Source organism: Nyctibius grandis, chromosome 6, assembly GCF_013368605.1.
Source record: "Nyctibius grandis isolate bNycGra1 chromosome 6, bNycGra1.pri, whole genome shotgun sequence".
In the NCBI taxonomy this organism is placed as follows: Eukaryota; Metazoa; Chordata; class Aves; order Nyctibiiformes; family Nyctibiidae; genus Nyctibius; species Nyctibius grandis.
The window spans coordinates 72610624-72633706 of record NC_090663.1 but is presented as its reverse complement, the minus strand read 5'-3'; the positions used below and the strand labels follow the sequence as shown (position 1 = coordinate 72633706).

Below are 23083 nucleotides of genomic sequence, written 5' to 3'. Positions count from 1 at the left end.
AAACCACAGAGGGTAGTTGCATAAAGATGCTAGGGCTAGAGATGAATCCATTTAGTTCAAAGTAAAGCAGCAGATGAGGATTTAACTCAAAGTAGGTTTTGTTTGCTATTCAGATCAGATGGCTTTTGCTGCAGCATGAGAAAAAGACGATAAACCATGAATGTTTTGAAAGAGCAAAAAAAAATATCCAGAAACATGAACATGCTTTATTGGAAACTCACATGCAGAGTGCCACAACTGGCATAAGGATTCATTCAGCTTTTACTACTTAATGCAGCACAAGAGCTCAAATTTTAAATTATTATTTTTTTTAAGTGAGACTGTACCATACATAAAAATATATCATAGGAAGGCACTCAATAAAAGATTTTTTTAAATACGAAGAGTTGTTACACATTTTTAAGCCTGCACATTTTTATAGCTAGGTCTCTTGTTTGTTTTAATCAAAGGTGCACACATACTGGCAGAATCCAACTGTGGATGTAATAAAGCGAAGATCTGTAACTCGCCATGGGGTTTTGAAATTCATTACTGCCTTTAGGCTTCAGTTCAGCATTAGTTCAAATATATGAGCATCTTTTTATTAAGGTTCAACACCAGCAAATAGGAGTCACTTTACCTCCCTAGTTGAGAATGATTAATCCCTCTCAAGTCAATGGCCTACACGTTTGTGGGAGAATCGGATAGCTAGCAAAGAGCTTCTGAAGGCTGTGGAGTATGAAATCATTCCTAAATGATTTAATTCCTAAATCATTCCTAAATTCCCACAGTTTTTCTATTCTACAACTGCTTAGGTTTTAAATGCATGATTTAATTAATACTCAGATAATAGCCCGATATATTTGTGTTGTGCAAAGCAAATATTGCCATGCATAGGTTCAAACGATGAAAAATCTAAAACTTTAAACCTTTTTTTGTTTGTTTTTAAATCAGGGAGAAAAAGATCTTTGGGGTTTTTTTTGGTTTTGTTCCTGATTTGTTTTTAAATCAGGAAAAAAAGATCAGTGCTCCTTGAGTCGCTCCATTGGTGCAAAGATTTCTGTGATTCCTATTTACTTTGCAGAGCTGTCACAGCTGGGTACTCTGCTATCCCACGACAGCACGCGCATAGCGTCAGCATGCTCTGCACTGGCCACCTCTGCTAGCAGACGACCCTTCGAGAATTTCTAGTAGCTTTTGGATTTTCTCATAGCAAAAAGGCCAGCATAATGCTGCCCTTGTAACGTGAGGAGGTGTAACTAACTTCTCCACAACTTCGTTCTGCAAGCAGAAACCAGCTACTTCAAGAAGTTGTTTGTTCACCTATAGCTAAAGTTACTGTGTTATGAAATGTATCCTCCTGCCAAAATAAACAAAGCAGACTATCCCAATTTCTGTTTTGTTGTCTGACAAGTGACTTCAGGAAAAAGACACTGGGCAAACAGCAGAAGTTCATTTTATTGATTTGTTCTTACATCTACCAATATATATACTTAGATTTCTGGGTGGCAGCAGTGGAAAATGAAACACGGAGCCACGTCCAAGTAATAAAAATCTATACCATTGCTATTCTCATTATTTGACATTTGTTATGTAAACAGAGGGACAAGCAACTACTGAACGGCTCCTTAAGAGCTGCCTTTTCTGGTGCAAGCAGCTTCAAACATTAAAGATTTACTTACTGATAAAAGAGGTTTCTCCCAGATATCCTCTGCATCTGATGGTCACCTCTAGAAATTTGGATTTCTCATCTATGATGTAGTTCTCCTTTTCCAGTGAAATCCAAGCCCAGTTCAGTTGAAATGGTTGGCTCTTTAACACGTTCTCCCCTGTGTCACAGAAAAAGTATCCTGAATACTACATATAGTTCACCAAACACACCTAAAATTCCCTGAGGACATTGCTTAAGTACATTTATATTGCCTCAGTACAAAGCCAGCCTGCTTTTTCACCTGCAGATATGAAGGACAGAGGTGTATCACACGAACCATGATGGTCCACTATCCCAGACCTTTCAGAGTTAACTGGCACACACCTTCCAAGAGGCTGGTTCGGGGTCACAGCCAGTGTCTTAGCACACCAGCTCCCTAATTAAGCTACCTACTAACTCTCAAAGATTACTTTTGCAAAGATTATTTCTGTCAGGAGTGGGATTAAGCTGTGAAAAAGCTCTTTGGGAGGCTTAAGGTGGGTGACATTTTGTAGTCTTGCATTAATGACTCTTTCTAACAATGCTAGTAACACGCCTATCAACACCAAACGTGAGCACGAGCTGAATTCAGCATCTCCTAGTAAATGTAGGCAACAGGTAGTATCTCATAAGGAAGATACCATATCATGAATTATATATTGATTGAAATTGTGACTAGGCATCTATTCTTTGCTATTATTTTTTCAGGAAAATAATTTGTTAAAAACAGTAGTTATTTTGTATTGCACAAAGGAAACTGGGAAAAAAAATCAAATTATGAATGTAATGCTACTTTAAAACAATGTACAAAGCCAACAAAATTTAGGTTGTAATTTTCTTCTGTTTTGGAAGATGAACTCTTTAGAAGTATTCTGTAAAATTCTTATGTGATCTGGCAAACCCCCTGTTTCCACACAACAAAGGTAATCAAATAACAACTGGTGTTGATGCCATAAACTTCCAGCTTATTATTTTTTTCTAGCAAAATTAGGCCTTATGCTGCATGCAGCATACTTTGTAATACAAGATTTTCAGAAATTTTTCATTGCTTATAGATAATTGACAAGGTATAGACAAGAAAAAAGTTGCTTACACCAAGAACTAAGAAGACTCTGTCTTCCACTTATCTGATGATTTTCCACACAATGAACAGGAATTTGCCAAAATGAGTACTTCAGATATTTAAGAAGCCTCTACTTACTGAAATAGACAATCTAATAAAACAGAAAATTGTATCCTGCTAGCATTTGTTTTTTGTTGTTGTTGTTAAAAATTATGTTGGTTAACATTTTTCTTTTAAAATAAAAATCACATTTTGCTCTGTAATTATGTACTTCCATTACAGAAGGGTGACAACATGAGCTTGGCTGACTAATTCAGCACTGGATAATATAAGTACTGAAACTTTCAGATTAAAGGATCTCATTCTCCACTAATGCTCGGTTGACATCTAATCAAAATCACCACATAATTCTCATCCGCTTTAACGTTGCAAATTCTTATACTAACATTATCTCTACAGGACTTGCCTCAGGCTCTAAAAAATCCAGCATAGGATTCTCCTGCTAACTGGAAGCAATTCTGGATTATACATTGCGAGTAATTCCAGTAATGAGTGAGGTTACAGCTGGACAAAACCTATGAGGCCTGGAATCAAAGAAGTTTTAAATAGTTACAACTTGGAATTAATTGTGCCTTCGAACAAAAAAATGCAAGTCATTCAGCAACATTGTGAAAAAAGCATTGAAGAGAAGAGATTTCTGAAAAATCACCTCAGTTGCAAGCTGAAACCTAAACCTATTTACCAACAGGAATATTTTCAAAAAACTCTATTTAGCCGTTTGGCTGCTGCTTTGGCTGACACTCTATTGCTGCATGTAGGCAGGAAAAAGACCTCTGAAAGCATAATTCACACGTGCTTCTTGGTGACTACTCCCTTATAGAAAACAGAAAGCTTTTTTTATCCTAGAAACATTCCAATGAATGACATTATTTCTGCTGAAAAAATGCTTTTCAGCATGATCATTATGTTTCTGCTAGACATCTTTTCTGGTGGCTGCTTCTTTCACAGCCTTCATCTCTTGACAGACTTCAGTGTTTTGGGGTTTTTCTCCCATTTTTTACAAATAAGACTGAACACACTGTGCTCCAAATTAACAGAGACCTATCAGCTTAGAAGTGAAGGACTGGAAACAAAAGGGAACTCCAACTTAAAGCTAGATTAAAACCAAAATCAACCAAAAGGCTCACAACATGTCAATAATAAATTTTTGACAAACCAGCCAATTTCCTACTAGCCAACAACCGCAATCAAAAGCTAGTTCTCCAGTGTGAAATTACTGGTGAACTGCTATATAGATCTATACACAGCTAAAACCCAGATGTGATAAAACCACCTGCACACTTGTTTCCAGTCACAAGTACCAACATCTCTGTTCTCTGCACTGCAAAGCCCTCCTACATACACAGAAAACACATACAGCCTCCTCCTCCATACAAACACACATGTGTAGGCAAATACACTATTATATATGGCTGTTTAGCAAAGACATATTTGTAACTCTTCAGGTATTCTACAGATATTTTCTTCTGGAAATGTCTGCTCCTCTGACAGAGCGGGAAGGGTTTTAGGAAGGTTAACCTGCAACATAACTATCCCCAGACTATTTAGTCACCACATAATGTTGCTGGAAAACTAAAGTAAAACACCCTCCAAACTGTTATCCTTAGTGTACATTACATGCAAAAAATATACTCTTGGGAAACACTGTTGGGGGAAAAAAGGCGTATTGCATATGTTCAGCTATAGCATTGGCAATCTCAGCACAGTGTGTATCACAGGATCTGATGACTGACTGCTGGAGCTGATGAATACAAAGCAGCCACCATGAATCGTTAGAAAATGTCTTTTGCTTTCATCATCACTAGGAAAGATCAGAGAGCAAGAGAGCTAAAGATACACTTCACTTGTCAGTGAACTCCTGCATTAAACAAAATGTGATCCCAAAAGCAGATCCGAAAAACTCTGTAGGCGTAAAGTAGACTCATAGAATTTCCTATTACTGAGAATATCACAGAACTCCACATCCTAGAACATAAATGTCTGCAACACCCTTCGGCCCTGTCCTTTAATATGCAAATAGCAAAATACCCATTCATACTTCTAGACAATTTTTTCCCCTTTCCAAACAGATATCTCATTTGGCAGGTGTACTTCCAACAGCAGGTTCCCAACCTTGGGCTGCTTAAGTTCAGTGAAAATCAGGATAACTGAGGAACTTGTACTATGCACAATACTAATGCAAGGTTCAACACTTGGTTTACTGCCTCAACTTCTTCACCCATTCCTTATTTCAGAACTGGGAAAAGGCTAGAGCAGGAAGAAGTTAAAATTTTAAGGTAATATATTTTCTGTAGTTTTTAAGAGATAATAAAGTGTAGTATAAGGAATCTGCTCTTTATGTTGAGGATTTAGTACTTCTACTTTAAAAATAACAAACAGGAGAATTTTATTCTGTAAAGTGTGTTGCAAATATATACTTAAATATCTCTGTTTTCTAACTAAAACACAAATTCATTAGATTATTTGCATATGCATCAGAAACTGCAAAACCTTGCAGATGCCCATTTTGCCATTTTTAGGAAGAATATCTACAGGGGCAATTACTGGAAAAAATAAGCATTCATATTAAATCTTTTACATTTGCAATTTTCAGTGAAACTACACTGAAAATTACAACAAACTGTATCTTAAAAACAGGTCAGTATGAAATTAGATGGTTGCCAGTTCTACACTTATGATAAACAGAGGTACTCTAACAAGATATTATAATTAATAAGGCCCCTAACCCTTTCAGAAGGTCCACCAGCCTTTTCCTGGCCAAAGAGAGAAGACTTCAAGGGATATCTCATACCATCAGCTTCATAAATCTAACAAAGCAAAAACTGTTTTTCTCTTGTCAAAGAAAATTTCATGAGTTTCATAAAAGAGAGCTCTCCATTTTCAGTGTGTTCCTAAAAATACTATCCTAGTTACTGCTTTCTTGGTTTTATTACCCCTAAGCAAGGGCTGATGTCATTCCAAGTGTTATTAGATCTTGGGGAAAAAAGACTGGATTAATACAAGGAGGTAAAAGTTGGCCATGTGCTTGGCACATGGGTCCTGCAATGCTATGAAACACAGATTTTCTTTCTGTAACCCTCACAGACAGCATAAATATATATTCAGCAGTTCTATATTAGTAAAGAACAGTACATTCATAACCCAAACGGCAGGACACTTTCTTTCTTTTTGCTCTGGTGAAAAGTCCATCCTACCACCGTCTCAGACTTTGTTTTAGCTTGGGTGGTTGGCAGTGTTTCTATCAATTCCTTCGAGTGAAGTTATGTTTCTTTACAGCAGCTGCTCTGTGGATGCAAGCGTACTTGCAGTTGGCTTTGATTTGCTGGATAGCTAAAATTTACTGAGAGGGATCAGAAAGACAGAAAGTTCAGAATAAACAGTGAAGGAAATAAAAGGAATAAAAAGTTGGAGAAGCACAGAAGGAAGAAAGAACAAAACCCGCCAGCTCAGAAAAAGAAAGTAAATATACATATGTATGAAAGGGAAATAGTTCCAAATGTTGGAAAACTTAAAATGGGAGATGAGAGGGAGGGGGAAATCTAAATTAATTTGTAACTTTAGCTAAAAAATTAAGGGGTGGCAAAGTCACAAACAGGCCTCCGTCCCCCTACCACCCAAAAATCTTCAAAATTCTTGGGCAAGGGACAGATAGCAGGTCAGGAAATGCAGAGTTCGTTGGGAACTAGGCACGTTTTCTTTGTCTTTATTTTGAACAAAATTAATCTCGTACTATGGCTCAAGGAGTTATTTTTTCAGAGAAGTTATGCTTCAAGAAAGTAAAAAAAAAAAAAAAACAAAAACACAAACCACACAAAAAACCCCCACACAACAAAGTGAAACACTTTCCTCTGCTCCAGATATCTTTTTCCCTTGCATTTACATAGATGCATTTAGAAAGGGTTTTGGTGATTTTTCTGTTTGTTTGGTAATTTTTTGTTTGCTTGCACCACAATATCAGGCTGTATCGCAATGAGTGAATATTCTCAGACTGGTATTTGTAATGAGCAAACGTTCTGTCTCAGAAGGAACCAGTGGCTGTTCTGAGCAGACCAGCTAAAACAGCTGCCATTAATCCCTAATCTTCTTTTATCTTCCTTCTTTGCTGGCATGCACAGAAGGTCTAAAATGCTACTCAGACAGCAGCAGGCAGGCACACTACTAGACTCAGGAAAACTTGGTTCTCACAAAAATATTTTCCAAGAAACTTTAAATAAATAAATAAACAGCCAGCAATAACCTCAGACTGAAAATTCAAAAATGGACCTACTGTTCCTAAAAATACTTTTTTTTAAGTCTAGAAATTGTTTCTATAAAATTAGACTGTAAGCACAAATTGCAAAATTAGAAGATGTAAAAAAGGACTAGTTCTTTGTCTTTACTTCTGATGTAATTAGTAGATTTTCCTCTCCTGAATGGCTCAAGAGCTGAAATAACAGCATAGGCTATCAACCTAGAAAAAAACCCACTTTTTTCAGGAAAACGTCATCTACCTTGGCCTATTCTAAGCAGCTACTTTTATCTAAGCTAAAGCAAAATCTAGAGAAACATGAAATTATTGGTGAAATGGCTTTCTAAAGAAACGCATCACTCTGGTCTCCCAAATACCTTAAATCTGATTACAACATAAATTCAATTTTAAGGACTTGCCAGCATTTCAAAAGACCTTAGAGTTGACTTTGAAGACCAAACAAATAAAAACAAAGAGTAAGCAAGTTATAAAATCACTTTTTTTAAAAAAAAAAAATCTAAATGCAAACTGAGAATACATGCCAAAAGTGGCTGCTGTATAGTATGATGTTTTTTCTTTAAGCGTATGCAAGTCAAATATAGGAAAAAATTGTAGGTGTTGGGAAAGAGCACTAATAATCCAAAGAGTAAAAATTAGCTGACAAAAAAGTACACCTGATCATTTTGAGCACAGAAATCTAAAACAGTGGTACTGCACCATAGTCAAGCCTTTTACATGGCCTTTAAATCAGTATTTAATAGGTCTTTTACAATTCATGCCTGATTTCAGTCATCGTCAAGAAATTTTGAGGCCTTAATGAATCTACATAAAGCTGCTTATACTCAAGATTTTTCTTCCTGTTTGATGTGGTTGGACAGAGAGGGTTAAAGGAACAGGCACACTGTTGTTCGTATTTCATTGGAGCCACTTTTGTTATTGCAGCTTGTGGTGGAGGGCTGGCGTGCAGAGGTTGAAATTACCTTGTCTTCAGCTTTTAAATCTAACCCAATTATGAGGATTTCATCTTTTCATCCTCCTGAATTCCAAGAGGCCTGGAAGTTGACTAAAAGATTTGTAATTTGAGAATGAGCTGGTGCCTACAGTGAAACATGAGGCAAGCCTGTACAGCAGGAGACCAAAAGTCATATCCCATCTTCGCCTTCGCTTGCCCACTCTTCCCCACTCCAGGACCAGAAGGTTGCAGTGTATTGTCAATACAACAAAAACTACATGCATTTTATAAAAAAAACCAAACTGATCTGCCGCCATGTTCTCAAATCAGGAGAGCGCGTGACTTCATTTATCACTCCTGTGTTGTCACTCATGATCTTTGCCTTCGCTGCTTTGCTTTGGCCTGTTTTTATCATGGATTAGTAAACTTTACCCAGACCCAGTCATCCTCCACCTAAATCAAGTACTGTATCCTTCTGTTAAAATTTATCATTTACACTATATCTTTATAGTGTTTCTGGAAGCCACTAACTCAAGAGAAAAAACATCCTTAAAGCCTCACAATAACATGCTTTGCTGCACTACATGATTCTATATTAAATCTATTTATCCAGTGGAAGGCATCATAACACACTGCTCATCCATGCCAGTGTATCTCACTGGAACACAAAAGTCACGCTCCAATTTGCTCTAAGTATTAGCATGGAGAACATGGTTTATCCCGCGTGGCTGGGAAGGTGTTTTCTACAACTAGGTCTTCCCAGTTCTTGGAGTTTTTCTGATATACGAACACGCTGCAAGAAACCAGATGGTAAAAGCAGCTTTCAAACAAACTTACTGCTGCTCCACAGACTGGAAATATTTTCAAGTATAGGAGTTCACACGAAGCCCAAGAATTTTTGTTCTGGCAAAAGGGAACTTGGTATTTGCAACAAACCATCATCCCTGCACTTCTAAATAAACTGTTTTGCTTGTAGAGGGGAGTTGCATTTAATAGTACAATTAGGAGAAAAATCAGGAGAAAAGTTTTGTATCACAGGCTTGTCTAGTTTTTGTCTGGTATTTTTAACAGCCTCTAACAGTCGTAGGTAACTGCAGTCTAGCCATGACATGTCCTATTTAGAAACATTCCCCTTTTTAGAAAGCAACAGAAAATTTCAAAGTGGAGGGTTCAAGAAGGGGAGATGGGGCACCTAGTAAGACAGAGCTAATGCAGGAGGATGTGTGCTACGAAGACACAAAGACACTCCTTACCACCATCCAACCAATTTCCAGTTGCTCCCAAGAGCAACTTTGTATCATTACAGAGATACAACAAAATTTATTAGAGGTCACCGATGTACATAGTCTTACATACTCTGCTTGTTATGAGTTAAGTCTAACTCCTACCCCTCATTTAACTTAAGAACAAGTTAATCTTCTTCATGTAATCAGGCAGCTCAAACAACAATAAACTACCCTGAAATCAGGCCTATGGTCCAACAAAGATATACAGAAGACAGATGGGAAATAGGAGTTTGCTAGCTATTATTTCACAAAAGTCTCTCTGTCTGGAAAGACTCAGAGGAAAAAAAAAAGAGAAAGGAGAAAGAAAAAAAGACAGAATAAAGGAACATCAAAATAGTAGAGTTAACAACAACAAAAAAATATTTTTAAAAATGGAATATGCCCCTGAGGGAAGCAAAGAGTGAGCTCTTCAGCCATTTTTCACATTAATTTGAACAAGCTGAAAAATGAATGTTTGGCTAACCAGTTCTGTGCCAGAAAAAAATCTTCACCAAAAAAAAGGAACTGAGAAACTTCCTTGACACTTGTTTGCTCTAGATGGTTCTTGCATTTTTATTATGCAGAAGACTATCGAAGAAGTACATTGTCTGCAGAAAGTTACGAGTGTTCTTTGAAAAATCTTTGTAGGTAAAGCTAATACTGAAGTCACTGCTATTCTGGACTGTATTTGGCCTGAAAGAAGTCATGGTAACTGTGGGAATGTGTTTTTCCACCACCATCCTTTTTTGTATTAATTACATTAAAAACTATATTCCAAGAATCATCTTCATTTCCATGTTTAGTTTAATTACAGAAACTACCTGCCACTGTAGAAGAAGCAACATCAATCAATTCATTTAATTAGACAGTCTAAATTGTGCAGTATTCCATTTACAAGCTATCCATACACTAAAGACTATTTTACCAGAGAATTCTGCCAGAGCTTCACAATAACAAATGCATTCAAGAATTCTGCAAGCTATTTGAACTGATAAACCAGCAAAACTTATGTGATAAATTCTTCATGAGAAATTTCCTTACCTAGTCATCATCTTGCATACACTTACGATCTGTCTGGGCTTTGATCCTAATCCAACCTAATACATCTGCTCTAATTTAGGCTTCCTCAGTATCAGTTGTTTCAAACAGCTATCAATCCATTTGCAAGCTGTCATGTCTCATTACCTATACAAATGATTTGCCAAATCCCTAAAATACCACGAGAATATACGGAATATGATTTTTTTTTACAATGAGCCTTGTATAATGAGAATATAAGCACCTACAGACTCTACTATAAGTTTTTGAAAGTGCAGTATGATAAACATGCTCTATGGATGTCAGTAAATTAATACAGGAAGTAACGAACCATAAATGAAAGTAGAAAGACTGATCACCAGGCTCCATAGACACCAGTCTAAATTCTGGAAAGGTGCCAAGAGGCACCACAGAACATAAGATACGTTTCTTTCATGCTTCAGAGGCCTCCCCTCTTACTCCCTGGTGAAATGCCTGCTCAGTCTTAAAGATCATTGCCACATGGCTATTTTGCAGAGCCATAGCAAGACCAGTGGATGAGGACGGATGACAACAAAAAAGTTTCCTGACCCTCCAGCCACTTGACGTTGGCTGAAGTACCACAACAGGGTAATGACCTGAGGCCTCTCCAGGAACCTCACAGAAATCAGTATTTGTCTGACAAGGATCAGCATTACAAGAAGTGATGACTGCCTCTGCTGCCCTTTCTCTTCGCTTTCTGCCCTTCTAACTCTGTGACCATCTTGATTTCTTCACACATGAAGGCTGCTTGCCCATACACCCTGTCCTTTGATATCCTCAAAAGGGAGTGCCAGTTGGGTTGCCCGAAGAAGCGTGCTTGTTGTGTTTCAAGAGAATGATCATTTTTTTATATAATTACATTTTGCAGACAATAAAGAGAAGCACTAAAGTACTGTGAAAGGTGCTCATGTTATCACACTTGGCCAGGACATTCTGTATGCAAGCCTGCATAAATGAAGGTAAAACAGGTACACAAAACAGAAATTAAAGCTTCTGAATACTGTTTTGTTTGCTTCTACTCACAGAGCTCATGAAGCAGGTAAGTTGTCCTTGGTAAGAGCTTCATCATTTCTTACACACTGTGTCACAACAAAGAATGGTAGCAATTTCGTGACATTGCAAAGGATTGATGCCAACGCCATTTAGTTATGGAGCAGGTTGAAATTAGGAGATAACTGCTGACAATCTAAGAAGAGCCAAACTGCACAAGTAAATAATTGCCACTGATGAAAAATCGATGACCAAATTATTGAATGCAGTACACAAAGGAGAAGAATGATATCTTCTACCTATGGATGTACTGATTTGGCAAGTATTTCCTTTGTGCTAATCCTTGAATCTGCAGAAAAGATCACAACTTCAGTAGCTGCAGACAGATTAACTGGTGCACATTTATTTTTTAAAAATACTCTTTAATTCTGTCCTAGAAACTACATTACTCGGGAGAGAAAATCTTTGGATCTGGTATTAAATTATCTCCTAGCCCTTCTGCTAAGATGAACTGAATCCAAAAGGATTCTCTAGCCTGTCACTGACAGGCTAGAGTAAGGATATCAGCTGAACTTGCAGTCTCCTTCCCAGCAGCTCGGTCACTGCCTATGACTGTGCTAGCATGTAACAACAATAATAAAGTTATCTGATGCCTCACATTGATCAAATTTAATAAAAGGTATAATGACGTGTTCCAGTCATGATAACTATAATGAATTGACTATGCATTGTAATCCTATAGAATATAAAAATTCAAAATCTACTACCTGAATCGGAAGAAAACTCCACAATTCTTTCAAGTGAACCATAGGCCTGATTTTGAGGTAGACTATTATTGTTTGAACTGCCTAATTACACAAAGCAGCTTAATTTGTTCACTATGCTAGGACAAGATCAAAGTGATGTAGATAGATATACACAGCTGAGTGGATATACATGACAATCATAAAAAAGGCAGTTCTTCGTGTGTTTGTTCTTCAAACGGTACTCATCACACAGTTACAAATGCAAACCCTGTCTTGGAGAACAACAATTCTTTGAATCTCTCTGGCTCCTTTAGGAGAAAGCAGGAGGAAAGATCAATGGATGCATTCATTCTATCCAATACGTCTGCATACTCCATCCTGAAGAAAATATAATTTCAGTTATGCTGTTACATGGTCAGTGCCAAAATGCATTACATTTCATAACTGTCGAATTAAGTAGAGAGGAAAGACGTATTACCAAGTTTATCATTCTCTGTGCAAAAATAACATCATGACTGTCAACACATATGTTCGATGCACAAAGGATGCAATTATCTTATGCTAATCATAACTCAGAAGTGCAGAGCTTTCATTGTAAACAGAAAGCCTCTATATTTTCCAGAAGGTAACTTTCCATGTGTGCTAACATGAGATAAAACTAACTATCCATAATGCAAATGGTAGCTTTAATCATAAATTAAGTTCTTTCCCTGAATCAATGTTCTTTTGCAAGATACTTTAATACGCTTGGCATTTTAGGTCCTTGAAGAAGGTGAGGCTTCACAGTGAGACCTTGGACATATTGTAAATCAAGGATCAGTGCAAGAGACTCATGTTATAGTTTGACCTTTAAAGTGTTCCAGCTGACTGACCCATAGCTTGAATCTGCAGTCTTCATAAGCATAATAGTTGTCTTGGGAAGTTATGGCCTTCATAATTCTCCAAATTACATCAACATGTCAAAAGTAGGCAACACAGTCAATACTACAGGCAGTTATTAGGGAAGGCTTCTTAAAGTGCCGTACTAGGTAGAGGCTGATGCCAAACAACAGACAGTACCTTTGAGAAGTATGAAAGAGCTTTGTCATACGGGAATGATAAGAATATACTATTCATTTCTTATCTGCAATCACAAAGAAATGTCATAAACCCCTATAACATCAGGAAAAGCAGCTGCCTAACTTCACAGATATTTCTTTCCTAGATAAGGCTAATGTGATCATTGCTGACCTGTGGAGCCATTTTCTGCACAACAAATACACACTGGATAAGAAGGGCACAGGCCAGAGCAATGGACAGGAACATGTCTGACCTTGGAAAGTTCAGTCTCATGACTGGTGCCAGTTGAGTTCAAATGACATGTGAGAAGTCAAATGCCTTAACAAGTATTTTCCTGGTCACAGCATTGGAAGTAGAGAATCCTGCACTCTTCCTCCCCATCCCAGGAATGGTCAGCCAGCCGGGACAAGGCAGTGCAGGCCCTCCCTTAGGAAGAACACAATGGCTCTTCCCTTCGCCTACACGGAAGATGAAGCTAACAAGGGAGAATCTGGGACCGTCTTCATCAAGATGAGTGCTATCAATACAGCAGCTGTGCCCCTTATGAGTTCTGGAGACTCAGAGACTTGCCTCTTAGGACACAGTCCCCTTATAACCTCCTTTGGAAGATACTGCTTTGGAGCAAAGTCTGGTCTGCATATTTTGTCCATTAAAGTACCTTCACTTAATTTTTTACAGATGAATAACAATACTGAAATGCATTTTCTAGTGATTCAGAATAGCTGACTTCTAAGAACTGATAACAGGCTGAAACAAATGGAAAACATTAGACTTGGATATCAAAGAGGTTAATGCTGAGAAGCTCTGCTGATACTGACAATGAACTTCAAGGAAATTTCAGTGAAACCAGATAATAAGTTTGGAACTTGTCGCTATTTCGATTTTCATTTTGCATAGTTCAGCTTGAGTTCCAAACATCTGAAACTGAATCCCACAGTATCTTAAAAACATTTTGAGTACTATAGGAGATGCATATTAAACAGAACAAATAAATTTGTATTCTGTTTGAGACAGGCATATTACATGGAACAGGTTTATATGTTCTTTTTTCTTCCCCTAACTTCTGGATAGTGACAGAGAAAGAAATAACCACACTTTCCTGAATGTATCACACATCTAAATGGCATGATCATTACCCAATAGAAAAGCATATAAAAAAACATTCTTAAGTTAATTAGCTCTACGTTATTCATAAATACCTTTTGGATTCAGACTTTGCACTTTGAAACTATACTTCAATTCCTAATTGCCCATCTATGTATTCAGATGATTCACCAGATGTTAAAGGAATTACAGGGGAATCTCTGCCCCTCTAATTACAAGAGGTTAAACTAGGAGCCATTTCATACCGTTTTGAATGCACATTTAATCCTCATGCTTAAAATTCCCATCACTGACAACACTTATGGAATAGAAATATTTTCCTTTTAATAATACTTTAAAGAAAATTTCCTTCTTATGCTGTCCAGGATATTAGAAAGACAAATCACAGGCTCACATGAACACTGAACACAGAGACAGTAGTTGAATTTATTTTTGCAGAGCTTACTGATACATATCAGAGATGAAAAAGGAAGGAGATGAAGAGGAATTGCTAAAAGACACATAGAAGAAGAAAAATCTGAGATTTGAAAGTACCAGAGGAGGGCAGAAGAATGCCCAAGGCATGTCAGGTCTTCAGGAAGAACATCATGGGCCATCAAGTCATCAATTTCAGCAGCACTAACAATCCTTCTTAAGTGACAGATTTGAGAAATATTTACTCAGTATTTTGGGGGAAACTGAAATCCAGTATTACCAAAGATGTCAAGTAAGCAGACAAAAAGAAACTAACTTTATCTATTGTCCAAGGAGTTGACCTACATCAGCTCTCCTAAAAAGAAAAACCTTCTTGTGCGATCCAGGAAGAACTTATCTGCTGCCACACATTCACAATGCAACATCAGCTGGCTGGGGTAACTGTGTTTTGCTTTAATTTCCACTCAACTTCTGTTACTGTGTCAAAGCAATTACAAATATGTTAAGTGCCTGATATACAAAAACCTTCTTGAAATGTTTTACATATCTCATAACAGACTGAATACATCAGACACTAAAATATGTGCATGCCTGTTTACCCATATACATTCAAGCAAAACCCAAAGAATTCTATTATCTCATGGTATAGTTACAACAAAATGTCTATGGGACATATTAACTCATTGGTAATGGGAAAGGAAGGCAAAAGCATAAATTTAATTAAAAAAAAAGGTCTAAAGATACGTTAATTTCATGAGTAAGTCCTAAAAGTTTGTAAATATCTATTAATGTTATCTTTTAAATATCTCAGGCTAAAATCATCAAATGAAGATGTAAACAGATTGAGACATGAAGAAATTCTAATCAGTGCCCATAGACAAATTGCAAGAGACAGCCATCCCATAGACTCCTCTTTTCATATAATTTTCCTTCTTTCCCACTCCTGCGCTCTCTCATGTTCTTTTAAATTTTGTCTTATGGCTAAAAGCACAGAGAAAGCGCCTTGCAGGAAAAATAAGAGAACCAAGAAAAATTATGTTCTCATGCAGGCAAGGTATTCTGGATTTGATAAGTTAAAAGAAAAGAAAGATTTCACTTTAAGGGTTTTTATCATTATTGGTGAACCCTCTATTGCAAGCACTGAACCAACCAACCCATGAAAAGAATAAAACACATTAGTTGAATTTTCTGTAGGAACCAACAAATTGGTCATGCCCATCAAAGGAGTGTGATGGAGGGAGACAGGCAGATCAGAGGGCTTCAATACTTGAGCAAGTTATGGCAGTATCATATGAGAGCTGATCTGTAATAACTCTGCGTACATGCTCTGAGACTGCAAGAAGCGGGGCGGGGCCGGGTGGGGGGGCACAATGACGACACCATAGTCCCTTTTCCTTGAGTTTATGTAGGTGTTGAGAGAAACACACGGAGAGCATATGAATCCATGACACTCTTGAAGCCATGCTTTAAACAAGTGTTACGTACCATTCTGAGTGGTATTGTATTTGTAGAACCCACATCCTTCCTACATTCTTGGGTAGCCATCAGGAAAATGATCTACTTATGAAGCCTGAAGCTCTAATGATCTCTGTGATAGTTATACAAAAAAATACAGAAATTGATCTGACATTTTGCTTGACACAATAATGCTATATAAACTGGCAACAACGTATTAACTGGAAAGAACCAGCAGTGAAATTTTAATCAAATATATTTTTTTGCTCTAAAGGTTTGGGGAGGAGAGGACATACAACCTTGATTGCAGTGGTAGTTCAAAATGGTAAGGATTAATGATAGAACCTAGCAGTGTCAGGGCACAGAGAGGAAAATGAAAGTCAAATAGGGATGATCATTAGCCTCTGCGTCTTTTTGACTCTCAATCTGGCCCATCAAGCACCTCAAGATGTCAATAACGTTCATACACATAGTAGGGAGGCAAAATACAAACTTGTGAATTAAGATTTTCTTGTGCCCTGCAATTTAACTATTCTCTTCCAGGCATCTCACATTATACAGGGTGTTAAAAGTAAGCTTTGCTAACCATAGTGGTAAAGAAGAATACTTCATTCTCTTTCTCTTATCTGGATTAACAAATGCCATATCCTTGCTCTGTCTCCTCTACTCCTTTAACCTTTTCTTACTGGTCAAGTTTTCTAGATGGCTGGTGATTCTCATTTCTTCCCCCAAGACAGTTTTTCTACTTCTTCACGAATCCAGACAAAATTTGTACAAGAAGTCTAGCGGGGAACTTATTAGCACTGAGTGGAACAATTATGTCTTGTATCTTAAAAACAATACTGTCATCCAGTTCCTCTATTCTAGTATGATCATTCTCTATTACACAGTAATAAAAATCTTGCATCAGCGGAAATGGTATCGAACACCTCAGAGGGGAGGATTAAAATGAAATAAAATTTAAAAGAAATAGATAAAGCCTTGTCTTCAGATGTGTAACTTTATTCATTTGGAAAATCTGGCTTTAGAATTGAAAACACTGTAGAGCACCTATCTTGAAAGAGGATAGATGAAGAGACAAATCAAAGCCATGTCAGAAACACTTCAATGTTTTCATTCAACAGCTGCTCAGGTTCTCTCCTTTCAGCAGAACCATAATGCCTTTGCAAACAATGTATCAAAATAAAGCCTCCCCACCTAATGGCTTTTCATTCTTGAGGTCAACATAGGTAAAATGCATCATTCAGTGCTGTCAAGCATGACAGCAAATTAGAGCACACCAAAAACACATTAAAGATGGAAGGTATTTTCCCACTGAATTCAAGAGATTCCTGTAGTGCAAGTTATTTGACAAGCTTTGTTGCATAAGAATTCATACATCTTTGCTGACTAATGTTTTCAAACTTTATTAAAAATGAAAAATTTTTGTAAACCCCTTGAAAAAAAAAATCTATTTAACTTGGGAGAAGCGTAGTTTGGGGTTTGTTTTAAGGCTGCTTGAAAATGGCTCATCAGTTGGAAATTCTTTGCCTCTTAAATGATGCACCTTTGTGTCTGAAAGTGCTGAAATTATATCACTGCAACATCTTTTGCAAGGTCTGCAAACTATTTTCAGATTTGTGGATGTGAGGAGATAGATGCACAAAACCTGCCTACTAAAAAGGAGCAATTTTTAGCAAGAGGATGGTGCACTGAGTTGTATATGGTAACACAAAGTTGATTTGTAAAATCATTAGTAAAATTAGAGGAAATATTACCTATATGTACGAGTAGACAGTTGTGCTAGATAGTCATTAACAGATATTAAGCTCACATTCTGCCAGCTTAGGCAATCAAATTCAAACCAAGGATTGCTAACAAGCTGCCGGAATTGCCATATTTCAGTTTGCGTTACAAAAGGAAACAACAAAACACCACTTAATTCTGCCGAGAGATTAATTTTTCACTTGCACATTGTGCATTAACAGGAATACCTATTCTTAAGCGACCAGATATTGCAATGTTTTTAGATTTTTACAAGCATGTGACTTACTATAATTATTGTATTAGAATCTGTGAGAACTGTGTAGCTCACAGAATTACAAAAGCCTGTATTCTTGTACCTCCTTAGGTACCAGCTTCAATCAAAACCCTGAGAGGTTATTCAGAATTAAGGAGCCATACTCCTTGCCTAGAAAAACATTAACAAGCTTGAAGATGAAAGGTTGAGGCTCCTTATATATCAGCCTCGCGAAAGCCTGGATCAGCCCCTAGATCAGCTCCCTGGCTGAACAGTCTAAGTCTTTGGAAAGCAAAAGCTAAGAAAAAAGGTGGAAAAATCACACACTACCAGAAAACTGCTAGGTTTTCCTTAGGCTTTTCACCCAACCACACATCCCCCATGCAATTTATTTGCAGCAGCACCAATCAAATATGGGTGACAAGGCCTCTGAGTGAAATCCCAGGCCAACTAGCATTAATAGCAAAGCTCCCGCTGTCTTTAGCGGGGTCAGATTTTCACTCTGTGGACCTGGGACCACACTGAGCAAAAGCACAGAACGAATTCACACTTTATATCATATTTAAATTTTTCTTCCTACAGAGCTATTTTTTAGTAGCTAGAAGTGATACCAGATGGTTTAGCAACAGCTTAGCAAGAGTAGGCCTCAGAATAGGCTCTAAAAGGCCTGGTCTGTGTTACCTTTACACAGAATCAACTTTCCTGTCAGTAATTTTCCTTTCAGCTAGAATAACAGAGAATAACAGTATGTTCTGAAGCAAACTGCATGTTTTGTAGATAAGAGTCTGCTTATGGGACTAATAACAGTGTTACAGTCGTCAATGATTCTTGCTTGCGCCTAGTCTTAAAAAATCCAAGGTCTCTGTTAAATTCCTTGCTAATTATAAAGAAGGGCCAAAGACAAACAGGACTGTGAAAAACAACTTGTGATGCCTAAATTAACTTGATTCACAAACTCTGGCGCCAGAGGAGAGATAAGTCCAGTGAGAACCAGAACAATATCTTCTCCTTGAGGCCACCTGCACTTGTAAACAAGAAGGCCTCAACCATGCCTGTGCAGAAGCACAATTATGGGGGGATTGCGACCACTAGAGACCCCCCAGGGACCGCCCGGGACCCCATCCCCAGTTTGGTGCACATGCGCAAAGACAATTACATAATGTATTAGCATATGCATAAGTTTCTTGGAATAGGTGGGCTTTTCTTGGAATTATATGAATATTCATTTTTCTATAATGTATATAATGAGTATGCTTTTGTTCCCAGGTGTGCATACTAGGAGGAGAGATCCCCCATGCACTCAGCACTGCAATAAACCAATGTCGGCTTTCTAAACTATCATTTGGTTTAGAGAGTTTTCTTGGTTACTATTTTCCAGTAACAGAAGTACATAATACAAGATTTTAAAAAATATCTTATGAATTGTAAATACTCTCTAATGCATTTCAGTAGGATTCCTTTATCCAAAGGGAATTCTAAGTTTTAGAACTGTATTCCACACAAGGTTTGAAAGAAGCCTGAACTAGTCCCACAAAGTTCACATCAGCAAAACCTTGTAGCTTTCAGTATCAGCAAGCTTTCATTACTCTTTCGGCAGCAGTAATTGAAAACAAGGTCTAGAGGGCAACAATGACAGGAGTGTCAAAATGTTAAGTGTACTAAAAAACTACAACATAAAAAAGGTGAACTCTACAGGTAAATAAAGGAGTTACTCATACGAAGTATCACTGAACATTGACCTAACCAAGCCTAACTAAGCCGATCTTTGCATGAAAATCACCAAGGAGAAATTAACAAATACTTCCGAAATCAAATATGGTAAAGTAAAAAATAACCACTCTAGGTTTACTGCATGTCATTGCTCCATTATAAATCTTTGAACAAACTTAACATTATGCTATCTGTAAACTCACCCCAGGAATAAATCATGAAAACCAGCTGAACCTTACCTACTTTGTATTGTATTCAATTTGTACCAACATTTGGTCTGTGAAACGAACTGCAGGCTCAACACTGAAGGCTCACAATTTGGAGCTGCCAGCGTGCACCAATAATTAGCAGGTTAAAATTCTAGTACTTCTGCCCAAATCTTCAGTTTGATGGCAGGAATGGGAACAGTTTCCTCCAGCAGCTAGAGGAATTGACTTTTCTGAAATCTGCCAGCCATTCTTTCTCACACATATCACTGATAAAGGTTTCCCAGCAGCTCTCTTAAATAGCAGAACAAGTAGTTATCCAGACAACCTAAAGGAATCTTTCCTACCCTCAGGTTAGACAAAATGCTATTATTCAAAAGGTATATATACTCCCTTTCATCCAGAAGGGTGAAACTTCTGTCTGGAAGAACCCAATTGTGTTTGTGCAAGTGACAAGACAAACACATGCATTTTCTCCTCACATTTGATATGCACACACATATGTTTCATTGCTCAGCATTTCCTTTGTACTGATGCAAAATGAAATGCTTTTAAGAGGACTTTAGAAGCTAGAACATAAAAACTTAGTAAATAGCAGGCTCTTTCTTGAGTGTTGCTGATGCAGTTGCAACCTGTACTAAAGCAGTGTACATTCTCTCCTCCTGCTGGGCCCCTTCAGGTATTTTTTCCTGAGTTGTACAACAGCTATTGCGCCTTCTTTCAGGCACTCCCTTGGGAGGTAAATGCCCCTGAGGGAATATGTTTAATGTATTTCTAAGCACCAAAGCCATCAAAAGACTAATCCAGATACAATTTATTTTAAAAGCATTTCCTTGTGCTACAGTAGTACTGACAGCATTGACTTTTCAACCTTCTTTCCCACACCAAGCAAGTTTTAAGTGAATTTCCAGATGTTACTCGCTCAGCACACCTTCCTGTAGCCATGTACTCTTCCCTGTAGTTGTGCCAGTCACATCAGGATACAGCAACCCTTCAGTCAGTACATACTTCCATTATAGGCATAGCTGCGCACATTTATTGTCACAGCTTTTCTTACTCTGTCTGTTGATATTTGGAACAGACAGATGACGAAGTAATCTAGCTGAAAGAATCACTCCATTTAGCAGAGACTGAAAGTGCTGTTAATGAAAACATCTAGTAACTGACTTCCTTTGTGTCCCTGGATGTATAAGGAATAAGAATTACCATCTGTTCAGTCATGTCATTTCTTTTTCCCCCCCTTGTTTCTCATCATTATTGTATTACCCACTTAGTCATGCCACAGACTTGTCCATTGATCAAGTGATCGCAAAATAAGATGTCTGTAAGAAACAGAAGTAGCAGTTCACAGCACCTTCTTCTGTGCGCTAAGTGAAATGTAAGCAAAAATAGACGAAGAATGCACCTCCAATCTTTCTTAACCTAATAGCCCCATTTGATTTTAATTGCATCAGTTGCTCACTACTTCAAAAAGAGCTAGAAAATAATTGGCTTGTGAAATCTAGCTTGTTTTTCCCACCCCTCTCAGCTGGCCAACATTCAACCTTTCTCTTTCAGCATAACCAGAAGCACCACAAACCAAAAGCCATTTTCAGCCTGTCATAGCTTTGTCTCCCAATTACTCCACTGGCTCCTAGAAGAGAAGATCTTTCCAGCTGTAAAGTTGCCAAGGATGCAAAGTGCCAGCCATGGGGAACGGGTTGGTGCAATCTTTGCTTGTGAAACAAGTCTTCCAGTTTCCTGAAGCCTGGTGTAACAACAGCTGAATGAAATGATTTGCTTACCCAAACCTTAACTAGAAAGGAAATTAATTTCCTTCAAGCTATGAATACTGTGCACATTCCCAGCTGCCTACTATTCCATCTTCACTTGTAAACATGAGAAACTTGTCCCTGACAGGATCACAATGAACCAGAGGTGTGGTTGGTCTAATATTGAAAATGTATTTAATGTCCCTTGGGCTACATAATCTTTCATATATGAGCAAAGTGACAATACCAAATGACTGGTTCCAAATGTTCAATTGCTTCTTGGACAATTGAAAATAAACAAGTCACATTTCATTGCTTTGCTAACTGATACCCTCAGTGCACTGCCCAAAAATAGTAAGTGTTGCCCTACAGATTAGATAAAGAAAACACTGGAAGTCATAGCCAAGGTGCTTGCATTCATCTTCAAGTCATAAAATGAATGGGTTCATCGCAGCTAATCAAAATGTCTCAGCTACCCAAAGTGCAAAATAGTTCTTAATCCATAACAGAATGCTTATTTCTCAGGCGCATACTTATCTGTAGCTGGATTGGTTTATAGCAAAAGATGGACATAAAACTACAACAATTTATACTGCTACAAGAACAGAAACAGACTGGTTATAGGTAGAATATAATAACTGGTTTTCAAGAGGTCAAGATATAAATTTTGTGGTTTGCAATAATTAGAATAGGAAGCCTTAGTAAACTCCAGGAAGCTACTCCTTTTCAGTGACTACCCTCATAACTATCAATGCGGGTTTCTTTTTATTGAGTCTGCCAATTTTGAACAGAATATTTTAATGGTGTTTCAGACTTGTTTTGAGACCTGTTAGGAAATACTCACAAATCTAACTTTCTGGCAAATGCTGTGTTAGAATGCTATCCTGACATGTTCTATGCACTCAAGATTACATCGAACTAGTCAGGAAGTTTACAGAGATTATTGTGAAGGCAGATCCTTACACAGAAGTTATTTAACTGAATTGCAAACTTATTTTATGAATCTTTCTGTCTGCCTTTAATTAAGAGGAACTTGTGAAAAATCTTAATGAATTCTTAGTGAACTTAATTCATGTGGATGATTGGGGAAAAATATTGTAGCCCACAGGAAAAAAACAGCACACAAACAAAACAAAATGGATTTTAAAATAAGAGTTATCAAAGGAATATGCAAAAAAATGCAACATATACATATCAGTCGATATAAATACTCACTGGTCCACTGAAGCCTTTGAAACAATAACAATCTATGCAAAACAAGGATGTGCTTCTGTATAAATAAGAGCAAAATGGACTTAACCAATCTATCTTACGATTTTGCCAGGCTCTCAGCCATGATCTAGATCAATTGAG

At 37.5% G+C, this 23083-nt stretch overlaps 1 protein-coding gene across 1 annotated transcript in view; it reads right to left on the bottom strand.

Annotated features, from left to right (window-relative positions):
* FREM3 (FRAS1 related extracellular matrix 3) overlaps positions 1 to 23083 on the bottom strand; it is a 52392-nt gene that overhangs the window by 23286 nt on the left and 6023 nt on the right. The window contains 1 exon segment of the mRNA XM_068404180.1: positions 1662 to 1836. Within this exon segment, the coding sequence (XP_068260281.1) occupies positions 1662 to 1836 (175 nt within the window).